This window comes from Anopheles gambiae, chromosome 3 (assembly GCF_943734735.2).
Source record: "Anopheles gambiae chromosome 3, idAnoGambNW_F1_1, whole genome shotgun sequence".
NCBI classification, from domain to species: domain Eukaryota; kingdom Metazoa; phylum Arthropoda; class Insecta; order Diptera; family Culicidae; genus Anopheles; species Anopheles gambiae.
The window spans coordinates 59905583-59919380 of record NC_064602.1 but is presented as its reverse complement, the minus strand read 5'-3'; the positions used below and the strand labels follow the sequence as shown (position 1 = coordinate 59919380).

General features: G+C 43.2%; 4 protein-coding genes across 6 annotated transcripts; 2 read left to right on the top strand and 2 right to left on the bottom strand.

The window, feature by feature from the left end:
- Positions 1 to 4516: 4516 nt before the first annotated feature.
- LOC1272604 (enolase-binding protein) lies at positions 4517 to 7698 on the top strand. Of its 2 annotated transcripts, XM_061655394.1 has the most exons (6): positions 4762 to 5401; positions 5581 to 5821; positions 5884 to 6159; positions 6239 to 6541; positions 6884 to 7048; positions 7126 to 7698. In XM_061655394.1, the coding sequence occupies exons 2-6, from the start codon at positions 5696 to 5698 to the stop codon at positions 7477 to 7479; spliced, it is 1224 nt and encodes a 407-aa protein (XP_061511378.1). In that variant the 5' UTR covers positions 4762 to 5401; positions 5581 to 5695; the 3' UTR covers positions 7480 to 7698. The 2 variants fall into 2 exon arrangements, with proteins under 2 accessions (XP_311465.3, XP_061511378.1); XM_311465.5 differs by having other exon boundaries at positions 4517 to 5821.
- On the bottom strand, positions 7539 to 8940 carry LOC1272603 (protein crossbronx homolog). Its single transcript, XM_311466.4, has 4 exons — positions 8603 to 8940; positions 8468 to 8532; positions 8270 to 8373; positions 7539 to 8200 (listed from the first exon to the last, which is right to left on the bottom strand). Exons 1-4 carry the CDS (start codon positions 8668 to 8670, stop codon positions 7751 to 7753), a joined length of 687 nt encoding a protein of 228 aa, XP_311466.3. The 5' UTR covers positions 8671 to 8940; the 3' UTR covers positions 7539 to 7750.
- Positions 8941 to 8982: 42 nt separating this feature from the next.
- On the top strand, positions 8983 to 10279 carry LOC1272560 (viral IAP-associated factor homolog). The gene is made up of 2 exons (XM_311467.4): positions 8983 to 9408; positions 9513 to 10279. The coding sequence occupies exons 1-2, from the start codon at positions 9403 to 9405 to the stop codon at positions 10203 to 10205; spliced, it is 699 nt and encodes a 232-aa protein (XP_311467.4). The 5' UTR covers positions 8983 to 9402; the 3' UTR covers positions 10206 to 10279.
- A 318-nt stretch (positions 10280 to 10597) lies between these two features.
- On the bottom strand, positions 10598 to 13368 carry LOC1272613 (alpha-endosulfine). 2 transcript variants are annotated; one of them, XM_061655395.1, is made up of 3 exons: positions 13031 to 13368; positions 12064 to 12182; positions 10598 to 11981 (listed from the first exon to the last, which is right to left on the bottom strand). In XM_061655395.1, exons 2-3 carry the CDS (start codon positions 12133 to 12135, stop codon positions 11664 to 11666), a joined length of 390 nt encoding a protein of 129 aa, XP_061511379.1. In that variant the 5' UTR covers positions 12136 to 12182; positions 13031 to 13368; the 3' UTR covers positions 10598 to 11663. The 2 variants fall into 2 exon arrangements, with proteins under 2 accessions (XP_061511379.1, XP_061511380.1); XM_061655396.1 differs by lacking the exon at positions 13031 to 13368 and adding an exon at positions 12824 to 13003.
- Positions 13369 to 13798: the final 430 nt, after the last annotated feature.

Genomic DNA, 13798 nt, shown 5'->3' with positions numbered 1-13798 from the left:
TCTGGTGGTAACTGTTCTTTAGTTGTTTGAATATTAGTTTCAGCATCCGTGAATTCATCATTAGAATCATCCTTAACCGTTTGATCATTACTGGTTTCTGATGGCTCCTCCAAGAATGATTCAATATTAAATTCTTCCGAAGTTTCTTCTTTATCTTCAATAAAACGAACATCTCGGCTTATGGTGATTTCATCAGTTTCTAAATCAACAAAACGATATCCTTTATGTTCTAAGGAATATCCAACGAACGTTAGTTTTCGGGCTTTATGATCGAGCTTGCTTCGTTTTACATCGGGTATATGTACATACGCTTGACTTCCAAAAAGGCGAATATGGCTCAAATCTGGCTTTCGACCCCACCACAATTCATAAGGTGTTTTAGGAACAGTTCTCGACGGAAGCCGATTTATAAGATAGGTAGCTGTTTGAACGGCTTCTCCCCAGAAACGCTTGTCTATGTTTGCATCCAGCAACATACAGGTAGCCATTTCAGTGATAGTTCTATTTTTACGTTCACCCACACCATTGGACTGAGGTGAATATGGTGTGGTGTACTGTGGCTTTATACCCTCTTCTTTATAAAATTTACGTAGCTCTGTATTATTAAATTCTCCACCACCATCTGAACGAATAACCCGAGGCTTACGTCCAAAATTGTTTTCTACCCATCGTACATATTCTTTAATATTTTCTACTGCATCAGATTTGTTTTTCATTAAGTATGTAACTGTATATCTACTGAAATCATCAGTAATGTGCATCATGTAACGGTTACCGCTGGGTGTTTCAGTTTTCGATGGCCCCCATACGTCGGTGTGCACTAAATCAAGAATTTTGTTTGATTTTCTGTCAGAGACGGTTGGAAAGGGAGATCTACATGATTTACCTTTCATGCAACATTCACATGTTATTCTTAAACCACAATCACTCACCCTTATTCCGGTTCCTAGATCTTCTCTATACATTCTCTCAATCGCTGACCAGTCACGATGCCCAAGCCGTCTATGCCATTGATGTTGACAATCTGTTTTGTGTTTTACCAGTAATGCAGTCATCGAGGTTTCTACCTCGTCTAGAAAATATAACCCACCGTTTATAGATCCTGTAGCGACCACTGCACCACCGGCACTCACAATTTGACATCCCTTTTCATTGAATGTCACTTCCAGGTTCTTTTGTGCTAATTTCCCAACAGAAAAAAGATTAGTCGAGAGCCCGGGTACGAATCTAACATCATTCATTTCGATTTGCATTATTTTGCCGGAACCATCAATGCCCTGTACAATACCTTTTCCTTCGCCACGAATTTGTGATTTGTTACCGTCGGCCATGGTGATGAATCCACCTTCGTATTCATCTAATGATGTAAAAAATGATCGATTATTGGTCATATGCGCACTAGCGCCACTGTCGATGACCCAGCTATGCGACTTTTCTATTCTGCCCACCGTGAACGCTATTGTTCGCGAGTCGCTTTGTGCTGCTTTTGCTCTTCCGGAATTATTACCGGCACTAGTAGATTGCTCTTCATTTTTCTTGATAGCCAAAAATTTCCTACAATTCTGCTTGAAATGGCCTGGTTTCTTGCAGAAATGGCATGTGCGTACCCTACCACCTAATTGATTATTGAATGGCTTACCCTCAGCAGATCGCATAGCCTTTTCAGTTTTAGAAGATTCACCTTCTCGTCTTTCCATTTGACGATTATATTCATCGATAAGTTTAGATTTTACTCCTTCAAGAGATATGTCTTTGTCTGAACGACTATCTAACGCTGTAACTAAACCATCATACGAAGCTGGTAAACTGCGCAATAACATGCACACTTTTGTATCTTTATCTAATGCTGTACCTGCAGCTTCGAGGCGGTCGAATAAATCGTCGAAAATGCGCAGGTGATCTTCCACGTTACCTTGTGTTGCCAGGTTTGTCGCACATAATTTCTTCAAAAGAGATACTCGAACAGATCGTGTCGTTTTCTGGTGGTATGTTTTCAATTTATCATAAACGTCGTGTGCAAACACGGAATTCTTCACCAGTGGTAATTGGCTATCGTCGATTAGTAATATTATTGTGGCCTTTGCTTTTCGGTCTGTTGTCTTCCAAAACGGGGTGCGCTCGATTTCTGGGGGAATGGGTGATTCTACAACATCCCACAAATTTTCTCGACTCAGAAGCATTTCTATCCGAATACTCCATGTTTGCCAGTTGCTCCCATTTAGCTTATCGATTGTGAATTTTGTCTCACTCATTTTTCACGTCGTAGCAGCACTGATTTTACAATGTGAAAAGAAATCACTATCCGGCTCTTCTCGGCCGAATCTTTCAGCTGAATGTAATACTCTTGTTTTAAGTCAACTTGCTGGGTCCATAACCTGTTGAACGCAGTCAATGTCAATCATTCGCTGAGTAAAACAAAAGAGGACAAACCAATTTGTTCTGCTGCGCAAATCCACGTTTTATTCACATCTATTTTATCCACACACGGAAGCTGTCAGCGCGGCTCGATGACCGCTAAAACACAGTTCAATGTCTTAGCCATATTATGGCGTGGAAACACCGTTCAGAGGAACAGGGTTTATAGGAACAGGGTTCTTCGGCATGACTTCCAACAGAAAGGACTTCAGTTGAGTTGCAAAGGATATCATACTGCACAGCCATATCAAGAGTCGCTAGGCAGTTTGATGTATCAAATGCTATGTGTGCGACCTGATTTGTGCTATCCCGTAGCTTACATGGAACGATTTCAACAATCACCAAAGGAAGACCATTGGCAACCGATAAGATTGAACCGATAAGTACTGCTGAACAGCATCCGCATGGAAACATATTAACTAAAGCTGTTGTAATAAAACCTTCAGTAAGAACAGACGTCTTTAGAATCATTCCAAAGATTCATTCAGATTCAGGAATCTGAATCAGATTGACCCATCACTAGACCGACAGCGCAACTGCCACGGCAAGGCCAGGGGTCGGCACGTCTGCTCACTACAATAATAATAAAAACAAACGTTTTTAAGCTGTCTATATATTTTATTTTATTTGGAGACGCTAAAAAACCACTCACTTGTCTCCGGGTTTAGCGAAAGAGTGAGAAAGGTTCAAAGCCCTAGCCACAATTGGGATATTTCGGGCGATAAAGCCAAATCGCTGCGAACGCATCCTTTCGGTGGCGTCCTCTACCGATAAACATTGGAAACCAGGCTGCATGATCGAATCGATCGTTAATATTTATTAACAAGCGTATTTCGGAGAATATCTGTAGTGTACTCGGGCAGGTAGTTATGTAAGGGATACAAATTGAAATAAATTAAAAATTAGTTAGCACGTAGTAAAAGGCATATTGACTAACGACAATTGTAGACAAAGATATACGCTTTTTATTCAGGGGATGAGCAATCTCCCTCACAAAATGCATAGCATACCCGGGTAAGTCGTTATAAAAGTAAAGTTGTAGTTTTGGTTATACATATGACAGCAGATAATAATAGCGATTACGTCCCCAAGTACCTAGCCTATATAGGCATTTTAAGAACCGTAATGAAAAGGCTTGCGTGTGCATTTTTTTTTTCATCTGGGCTATCAACTGAAGCTTGCACTAACCGTCACTGTAGCGCTTTATTTTTACAATATTTTTAAAATTCAAATTGTGTGATTAAAATAGTGTACTACAAGAATAATTGATGTTTTAACAAACCAAAAATGGGAAGAAAAAATCAATATTGATATTATATGATTATACGCCAATGATTGATTGGACGAGACACGGCCAGTTAAACCGGCTGTTGGAGCTATAAATTCGGCGACCGTTTTTACTAGAGTAGAGTAAATTTGGGGACGATCCCGTGGCACAGTCATCAACTCATACAACTTAACAACATACCCGTTGTGGTTTCAAAACTAGAATTGTACCGTCCCTCCGTAGCGCAAGGGCTAAATTATTCGGCTGCGTGGTATTGAATAAAATCTCGAAAGCCTGTATAGGGCCGCCGGAGGCATGTTCCGGTGGGTCGTTTACGGCAAATAGAAGACTAATTAATTTCTTGTTGCTGCTGGAATAGACATGGTGGAACGGCGCAAAGCTATATTTTGATCAAATTCCCATAACATACAAGCACGGTCCCTTAATCGGAACCAGTAGGGACATAGGCACCGTGCTCATAGTCACACGAGATCATCAATCATCTGTATGTCTGGTTGCTGCAGATACTCCCGCATGTAGCGAAACGTGTGACGCGAAACATTATTTTTGGCTGAATGCATGCTTCCATTATCAGGTCTTGCTTCTTCGGGGGGGTAAAAACACCCCGTAGACATGTGTGGTTGCTTTAAACTGGTTATCTCTCGTGTTGCTTACTCGATGAAAAGAAGTTGCGGCAAGATTTGTTCACGAGGAAGACTCAATAGCCGAATTATACCTTTCCTACCGCCGCCCGGGAGGAAGTGCGTTGCCAGTCAGCCTCATAATTGTTGCCGCCTGCCACATTTGCTTGCTGGCCGGCCGCGTGCTTATCGATTGTACGTCACTTAGTTCCGACGGCTGATTAAATTGGCGCGGGGTTTCGGACAGTATTGACCCACCAGTTTTATAACTCATCACCGTCACCCGGCAATCGTCAAGGGTGATAATTGTATTACTGATCTCGTTCCCGCTGCGCTTCACGTGAAGGCTGATAAGCTAGCCGCCGGCCAATGGGCTTAGTTTAAAAAAAACCCGAAGATGCTCATAAAGCATTCCGGGATCGTTGGAACGTCCAACGCCGCAGAAGTGTTTGAATAAACGACATGGAAAAATGCTGCAATGGATTTCCTTTTCAAATTTCTGTGTGATTCACTGATTCGGTGTTGCTTTGCTTCTACGTGTAAGCAGCATTGCATCACAGTAAACGATCAAGTTTTGCCAATCTTAGAAGCTGTCTAGTGGACGCCACCTCTCGGGTGGGTAGCACAACAATTGTAAAGAATTGGTACATCAATCAAGTGGCTGGAGCACTCGCGGCGCTAATCCTTAAAAACTGGCGTACGGCACACATTCGACACGATTGGTGGCATAAGATTTCAAGTGGACATTCTGATTGGATTTCGCAACATTTATCAGTACGGAGCTTCTGCAAAGGAGGGCGTCGTATGGGCACTTCAGACAGTGACACTGAGAAAGGGCGCGACAGGTGATGTTCTTGCGTTCTAACGCGATTAATGGCACCACGAAAACATAACGTCCTTACGAAGACACGAAAATAAATCACAGCAGACTCAGCCCTTGCAGCTCTTCGTTGATCGGTTCGGGGATTCTGACTCGTGTACATTCCGTACCATTACGCTGTGTGTGCTGGTGAAGCACTGGTATCGAGTTATCAGTGCCCTAGGATTAATCGTTCGTCATTTGACGATAACGCCTCCGGTAGGTCAATATCATTTGCTGCGGATTTTTTCGGTTTGTCGTAAGAAAGTTTGCCAGATCCGTTCGTGCGCGGCGAATAGATAACGTTGCGCCATTTATCACCTGCCCATCGTACACGAATTAAAGCTACAGCAGAGGGTGGTTTTATTTCACGGTGGGGTGTATTTGTTTCTATGTAGTACGCGTATCGATTCGCGAAGCCGAACTCAGTCAGTCAGTCAGTCCGGAGAATCCGTTCATTGCGATACACGGAACGCGAGCGGCTCCGTTGAAATCTATCCGTCCGCACTCACGATGGCTTTAGGTAACGCCCTGTACCCGCTGACCGCTACGGTGTTTCTCTGTGTCGTCGGTTTTGCAACGTCCTCCAACGAGAACAGCCGATTCTTGATCAATAGCAGACTAGAGGTCAACGTTAAGGTAAGCATGCAGTGTTTGTCTCAATACATAATTTCGTACATCCCTACCGGTGGGTTCTCCAGTCCTTACTAGGTGAAATTTGTGGAACCAACTCATCCCTGCTCAGCATCGGCGTGAAATCGCTCAGCAATGAGTATAGCGACCGCACAGTCGAGAACTTGTGTGGCAATGAAACTACGGAAGTGTTGCTGTGGATACCAGTCGGAAACTTTGGAAATCTAGCCGAGTTAGGATTGTCCAGTCGCTACTTGGGCAAGGGCGCTGGTGACGAAGATTTCGCCGAGTACTGCAGCTATGACGTAACGACCAAATCCTGCACTACTGATAACGGTGCCGTGGTGAGTGTTGTGAAAGAGCCGATATCTCGAAGCATTATGTACCAACCGATCATGTCGTTCTTTTTTTCTTCTTCCACAGGAAGGGTCAATTCTGCTGCTGGCGGAGAAATTCCCCGAACGATATGAGCTGCGCGATCTGGTGTACAAAAAGTGGCGAAACTCTACCCACCTCGGTGCACCGATTCTGGCCTATGGAACGTTGAAGAATCGCGAACCCGCCTACAAGTACGTTGATCAGGATATTTCTTATCTGGCGGATACACGCATCGAGTACGTCCTACCGGCAACCGTTACACACGGCATTCCGCTATCGGTGTACCGCGGTAAAACGGAATCCTACAAGCTAGTCGCGGGCGAAACTTACTACAGCAGAATTTTTAAGGTAGGTTAAAAACATGGCTGATAATGTACATGTGTATGTTCGTCATATGTTTCTTCGTCTGTTTATCTCCTTATCTACGAGGGATGTACCAGCAAAGGTAGTAAAAAGCTGAACGTTTTACTACAGTCTGGCATACCGTTATGGAATTGATAATATCGAATATTTACTCTGGTTGTACAATCGAACCAATAGTCATATTCATACAGGGAAACGATGTTACAAATGGGGGTAAAACTCATACGCTCACCATACTACATGTTAAATAGATTGTACGAAAAGTTGTTGATTGCTTGTGATCTAGAAATAATAATTGGTGCTTATGATTTAATACTTTCGCTGCAGACTATCAACGCTATCCGTTACATGAGCCCTTACTCCACTATCAATGTCACTGTCATTGGATCCGAAGGCCGGGACTATCGTGAATTCCGCGCCAAATTGGTTACCGTGTACACCGATGAGGAGGGTTACGGGTGGTCGAAATCACTATCGTCGATAGAAGCTGCGGTATGATTGCTGAATATTCCACAATTAACGCGAATTAGGACGAACACCAAAAATATTCAATTAATTCATTTCTTTAGATGATTGAAACCAAGCTAACCGAGACGCATGTAGAGTATGCACTGCCCGTGAACTTGTACGATACGCAGCCACCGGTACTATCGCCGCTTCTGCCCGCTCTCAATGAAGGTAACAGTATCGTCGATAAAGGCCAGCAGCCGGCAAAGGGAATTGTAGCGAAACCAGAAAACATTCACATCCATATCAGCGAGCTAGACTTTGGACAGGCGTATCCAGGATTCCGTAACGTAGCCATCGGTGCTGCAATTTTGTTCTTCTCCGTCCTTGGAGTGGCGATCATCGATATGATAAGACGCACTATCGCTAACCGACGCGCCAAACGATTGCATCTCGGCAAGTACAGTCGAACGTAAAGGCGCATACGGTTGCGTAAAAGATATCGTAGCACATCAATCATTGCCGAGCGTTAGGGTTATGTTAAAATCTTCGTAGTGCGTTACGCATTTTATTAGCACGTTCATTGCAGCATTCACAAGTATTAGTAAGTAGTTTACCAAACTTTTCTGTGACTCGCCGAGTGTATTAAACGTTGGAATAAAACAATAAAATTATTTAACTACGCTTTCTTCGAATTTGCACGCTGGTCTGACCTGCCGACGGTTGCGTTGTGCCGACGGGTTAGGATTATTTGCTGAGCGGTTGATAAAAACCCTTCCGTACCCAAGACAGACCAGAGGAAGGAGGTGTCGTTACCTCGGTTGGTTTGTCTTCTTTCATCGACTGCAGCACCGGCCCATGGACGTCGGGGTTGAACCGATCGAAGCAAATATAGAACCGATCCGGCTGTGCTGGCAGGTCGTACAGCTTCCGTTGGCTATCCTCTACGCATTGCTCTACACGCAGCAGAAATTCGGCACGATTCTCCATTAGCAATTGGTATGCCTCGTTGTTAACAACGTGCTCCGACGGTATCGTATGATCATCGAGATTTTGTAAGATAAACTGTACAAACTTCAGCATTTGCCATATATGACTGTCCCCTGATTGCCACTTGGGAAATGTGTCCGATAGGTTGAGCACTCCATCGCTGGGATTGACCATTGGATGGAACACATCACTTTGGAAAGCTACCACCTACAATTTTTGAAGGAACAGCAAGTGGTCTAATGCTGTTTAGAATGGTTTCGTGTTTGTGCTACTTACCGGAACTGTACTATCATTGGGAAATCGGTTGGGAAGGGATATTGTGAAACGAAACACGCCGTCTTTGTACATTCCACTTCGTACAAAAATTACGCCAAACCAAACTGGAAATATAGTGTTCGCATATATTGAATCAAAAATCAACGCCTAGTGCTGCAACGGTTCGTAAAGCCACGGGCGGAAGTTGCCACTACTTACGGAAGGGATTTTCGTACGATGGGGTTACGTAAATACCACCAAGATCTTCACTCTGCAGTCGTTCGCTGGAACGGAAAAGGGGAATTGAGATTACCTGAACACTGTCAGTGCAACAACAGTAGAGAGAATACTAACTATTCCGCTAAAATTTTGTACTCTTGCAGGACTGCTTCTAATAGCTTATCGTTTGCGTCGAGAGTCATCGCGCTGGTAATACGCAGGTGGTGCGCGCCCGTCCTTTCCTTTAAAACGATCAACTGACTGCACTGGCAATCGCAAACGGCAAAATAAACGGACGATTAGTTTGTACTTTCGTTCCCTTTGCTGGAGCTGTAAACTCTCATTGTACTATGTTAGTTCATAATAGATATTTGGGAGCAATCTATCGCGATTCAAAACTACGATCAAAACAAACATTTGGTTGTTAAATGGCTAAAGCAGGCTATGACGTTTCTTTGCTATAAAATCTACCCACCCCCTCACACATACAAATACACGTCTGATTCATACGGAAATGCAACATTGTGATCGCGTGGATGACAAACATTGGAAATAACAAACATTTTTCCCCTTTATCGGATATCTAAATCGATTACTGGCATCCGTATTGTTAAGCATTTGATTTCTGTATGATTTTTTCATGTTTTGTGAATCAAATAATTGCTTAGAGCAAGCAACAAGAATCGATGTAAGTTCGCCGACATTAAAAAAAGATAAATAACCTCACGTCAAAATCACGTTGGTTGACTCATAATATCGTGTGCAGGCCGCATGCATCGTTGCGTTCTCGTAGAGAAAAGAGTCCACTAAAATATACCTTTATTTCTACAAGTGTAAAATCGTACCGTCGTAGCAAGAGGGGAAACAGCTGCACATCAAACCTAAAGGACTTTCCCTCATAGCAGTGTATATTTGCTCACTTTTCCCATCTCACAATGCAGGCAAGTGTACTAAACTCCTGACCATTTATGGTAGTAAAATTAAGGGGCTACGTGCATTGGATGATCATTGACCTCATTTGTTGCATCTGTTGGTTTACTTGTAGGATCCTAACGAAGATACCGAGTGGAATGATATCTTGCGAGCAAAGGGCATCATACCGCAGAAGCCCAAGGAGAAAGAAATCACCGAAGATGAAATCATTGGCATGATCGAAAGCACCATCGCGGAGAAGCAGAATGGAAAAGACTTGTCGAAGCTCGATCTCGATGAGCTAGATGAGTTGGAGGACTCGGAGGACGAGGCGGTACTGCAGCAGTATCGGCAGAAACGCATCGCGGAAATGCAAGCGGCCGCCAGCAGGGCACGATTCGGCACGGTGCGGGAAATTTCGGGCCAGGACTACGTTGAGGAAGTGACGAAGGCGGGAGAAGGCATCTACGTTGTGCTGCACCTGTACAGCCGTGGTGTCCCGTTCTGTGCGCTCATTAACCAACATTTGACACAGCTGGCCGCGGCTTTTCCGATGACGAAGTTTGTACGTGCAATCGCCACCACGTGCATTGCCAACTATCCGGAACGAAATGTGCCGACCATCTTCGTGTACTACGAGGGCCAGCTGAAGAAACAGTTCATTGGGGCCGTCGAGCTTGGTGGACCTAATCTAACGTGCGACGAGCTGGAGTATATGCTCGGACAGGCCAAAGCAATTGAGAGTAATATCAAGGAGGACCCACGGGAGTCGAAAAAGATCAAAGACAAACTGTTTGCGGAACTATCGGACAACAATGATTGGTAGGAGGAGACCACGCGTCTTGTAAGATGTCGGCATTTTTCTACAAAATTTAATAAAAACGTCTGCTATTTATTGAATGCGAATACGTGTGGTTTTTCTATTGATATCACAAAATAGAACCACAGCAAAACATTAACTAAACACATTTATCTCCTCCAAAACAAAGTTACCAATTCACATATGCATAGGAATTACATCGTTTGGACTATAGGTAGAAGAAATAATCGTTCATGCAGATCCATCTGACTGCACCCAGCGCCATTACAGAATCTGCTGTAAAGACGCTGTCAATAGATAGAAACAACAAAATCATTTTAACAAACTTAATGTTCCATTTGCTCCAACATATCTATGTATTTTTCTCCATTAACAATGCATCGATAAAGTCAGATTGCTTAACAAAATACCTGTTACCATCAGTTTTTTTTTATTATTTGTGAGTGTGTTTCAATCCAATCCATTCCCTACAAAATACGACCCCGTGCATTTATGTTCAAAATGCGTACGCCTATGAACATATAATCGTTGCTGATTTTATCCATTTTGATCGAACATTGTTGCTTCCTATGCGTAGCACTTAGAAAGCTAGTATGATGTGGAGCTCCAAGTGTTATTCTGAGGATGGAAAGAGAGTGGGAAAGGGAGGGCGGGTTCGTGGGGAGGTGAATTGCGTATGACGGAGATGTATATTGGTGGATCCTGGCACGACGTTCTCTCTCTCTCTCGCTAGCTTACCTAAACACACATTACACCTAATAGCATACGTACACCGTCGGGGTTAGAACTTTCAGCTAACATTCCTACCATTCCATAATCCTACAACAGTATGTCGCACATGTTATTCTGCTTCAACATTCCCGTGAACTTTTCACTGAGGATTACAAGTACATTACCAATTATTAAAGATATATTTACCAATAACGCAGCAAAGGCGGGGGAGCGTAATCGTACAGTTAAGGGAGAACATATATGAACTTTTGTTTTTTAACTTTCAATCATCGATTTTTAGATTTTGACCGCAATTAAATCAATGCACATTTTTTTAGTGGTACTAGCTGCACTAGATTAAGTTTGACGACGGTTCGGTCCTAATAAGATGCTTTCCTTTCGTTCAACACTGGTGATAGATACAAACGGGTCCGATAGAATTTGAATCGCGGTAAAACTCAAGACACCGGGAAAGAATGAAATTACAATAATTCCTTACAATAGAAAAAGTAACACCACGGACGTAGTAGTGTGTTATAGAGCATTCGCTTGTGACATTGTGTACGTTCATGTACAGCAATTTTTTTCTTCTAGCCAAATCTCTTCTCAAAACTCAGCCTTGTGACGCTCCATTCCGTCAACCCATCCACAACTGACCGGCAGCTCTTCCCCTTAACCGTACAACATCCGCTCCCCCACGTTCTACCCACGATCACTCATTCGCACAAGATCACTGGAAACATTGCTGAAACTTTAACTTTGAAACTTGTTGCAGGTCTGAATGATGGACGTTTTTCGCACCGGCACCGTTTCGGGAGTCGGTATCGCTTCACCGGTTGGAACTTTGTTCGCAAACACCTGCTTTACACCGCCGCCCTTTTGTTTGGCCATCTGGTAATCGCCGGAGTCGAAATATTTTTGACCTTTCTGTAGACGCTTCTGCAGAAACGCAGAATGGCCGCCCAATCCGCGCGGACCGCCCATACCAACGTTTGAGCCGTACTTGGCCTTCATCTTTTCCTCTTCCTGCTTTTCCAGCTCACTGACCGACTGTTGTTGCTCCTGAGGGGTCTGTAATAGGTATTGCCAAGTGGTGAAAGACGGGTGGTCATGTTTTGCAAACAACGACATTTTTTTTAATAGAATTACTTACATCCTCAGATTGCTGATCTTCTGCTACCTCAGCAATAGCGGTCTGCTGTTCTGTGCTTTCTTCAGCGCTCATGATGCTTGTGATGCCCTGAACAATGCTGCTGTTACAATCTGTGAGAGCTGAAAAACAAGCACGAATTATTATAAACATGCATGTGACAACCTGCACTATACGCGGCTGCTTATGAAAGGAAGAAATAATCTATTTTCCAATAGGAAAAATAAACCAAGCAAACACCCATCAAAACATGTCTGAACATGTGCAGGATAGAATTTTACACGTTTCTAACATCTAGCCTCTCGACAAAAAAGTTTGTTTTTCATCGAACCCTGTATTTGACCAAAACTAAACAGTGAATTGTATCCATTCGACACTCGCAAATCGACTACTGAAGGGCATTGAGAATGGATATCCTTGGAACGGTAGCTTTATGTCAGTGTTGTACGCTTCAATTAGCTGCTGTGCAGTCAGGGCAAACTGTGCACGTATGAGCTTGTTTCAACTAAACTACCCTTCTAATCATATATTCCAAAATGCAATCTGGTGTGAGCATTGTGTTCGTTTGATCTCAACATTTTTGATTGATTATTGAACAACCACACATCTTTTCTGCGTAGGTTTTTATCAGCAGATGAGCATGGCGAGGTGCACAAACTTAGCATTTAATGTTGCTTTTTTCCTGGGCACTGAAGATACTCCTCTTATTTGGTGTTATTTATTTAAGATTAATACCACAGCTAAGATAACAAAATTACATTACACAAAAAAAAAGTTTTGCCAATCAGAACGCTTCAAACAGTCAGCTTTGCCTAGAAATATCCTTCAACATGTTTTAACCGCACACACACACTGGACGGACATGCAGGACGCATACGAAACGGCAATGGACGACGCGAACGATATGGATGCCGTAAGCTTGTTTTCTTCCACATACAGATGTTGAGTATTTACCGTGCACTCTACTTACATTGAGATCTTATGTACAATGTAGATATTATTTTCTTCGCACGGCAATTTTGTTAATCATACAAGGTAGAATATTACCAACTGTGATCGGGTTCTATAGAATAATATCGCAATACGCTGTGTGTTTCCCGTCGCGTAATTTTTTTTTCGCACTCTTGTTCTAGTTCTCTTGCTATGCGTTTTTTTTATGCGGCCTCGAACGGACACCGAAAATAGTTGTGACGGTTTTTGACGTTTCGAGCGAGGCTTCCCGCAAACCAAAAACCGGTTTTCGCGAGCTGGCTAACGCTCCAAATCGGTGTGATTTTCCCTCGCTGGCGATGCTTTTTGTAAGTAGTTGTGACGGTTGTTGACGTTTCGAGCGAGGGTTTTTGAGGGTTCAAGATGGCCGCCAAAAAGCTCGCACTGGTGTGCGATTGTGTTGGTAGACAAAGAAAAAAAATTAAAGGACCAAAAAAATAAATATAGTCCACTACCTCCCCCACTACCACATTTACCTCTCATGGTCCTGCATTTCATGTGTGTGCCCCATATTAGCATCTGCGATCCGCCATCTCACTTGCTCATACATGTTCCGCTATTGCATCAGCTGATCCGGTGGTGGCTTTTTTATGTACAGTATTCATTTGCGGGTGATCTTGACGCTGAGGGAATCGGGGAAAGCCGGCATTGATCCTTAAACGGTGCCTTTAGTCATGTATTTATTTTGTGCCAGTTGTGACGAGGCCATTTGTGTGCCATTAAACAAGCATAGGTGTAGGTGGAACTT

Bases quoted from the DNA above. Each gene is read 5' to 3' on its own strand.
- LOC1272603 (XM_311466.4), bottom strand. From the start codon at position 8,670: ATGACTCTCGACGCAAACGATAAGCTATTAGAAGCAGTCCTGCAAGAG. The intron at 8,533-8,602 runs GTTAGTATTCTC...TTTCCGTTCCAG, and splicing joins TACAAAATTTTAGCGGAATA to CGAACGACTGCAGAGTGAAG. The intron at 8,201-8,269 runs GTAAGTAGCACA...CAAAAATTGTAG, and splicing joins CCAATGATAGTACAGTTCCG to GTGGTAGCTTTCCAAAGTGA.
- LOC1272613 (XM_061655395.1), bottom strand. From the start codon at position 12,135: ATGAGCGCTGAAGAAAGCACAGAACAGCAGACCGCTATTGCTGAGGTA. The intron at 11,982-12,063 runs GTAAGTAATTCT...TACCTATTACAG, and splicing joins AAGATCAGCAATCTGAGGAT to ACCCCTCAGGAGCAACAACA.
- LOC1272604 (XM_311465.5), top strand. From the start codon at position 5,696: ATGGCTTTAGGTAACGCCCTGTACCCGCTGACCGCTACGGTGTTTCTC. The intron at 6,160-6,238 runs GTGAGTGTTGTG...CTTCTTCCACAG, and splicing joins CTACTGATAACGGTGCCGTG to GAAGGGTCAATTCTGCTGCT. The intron at 6,542-6,883 runs GTAGGTTAAAAA...CTTTCGCTGCAG, and splicing joins ACTACAGCAGAATTTTTAAG to ACTATCAACGCTATCCGTTA.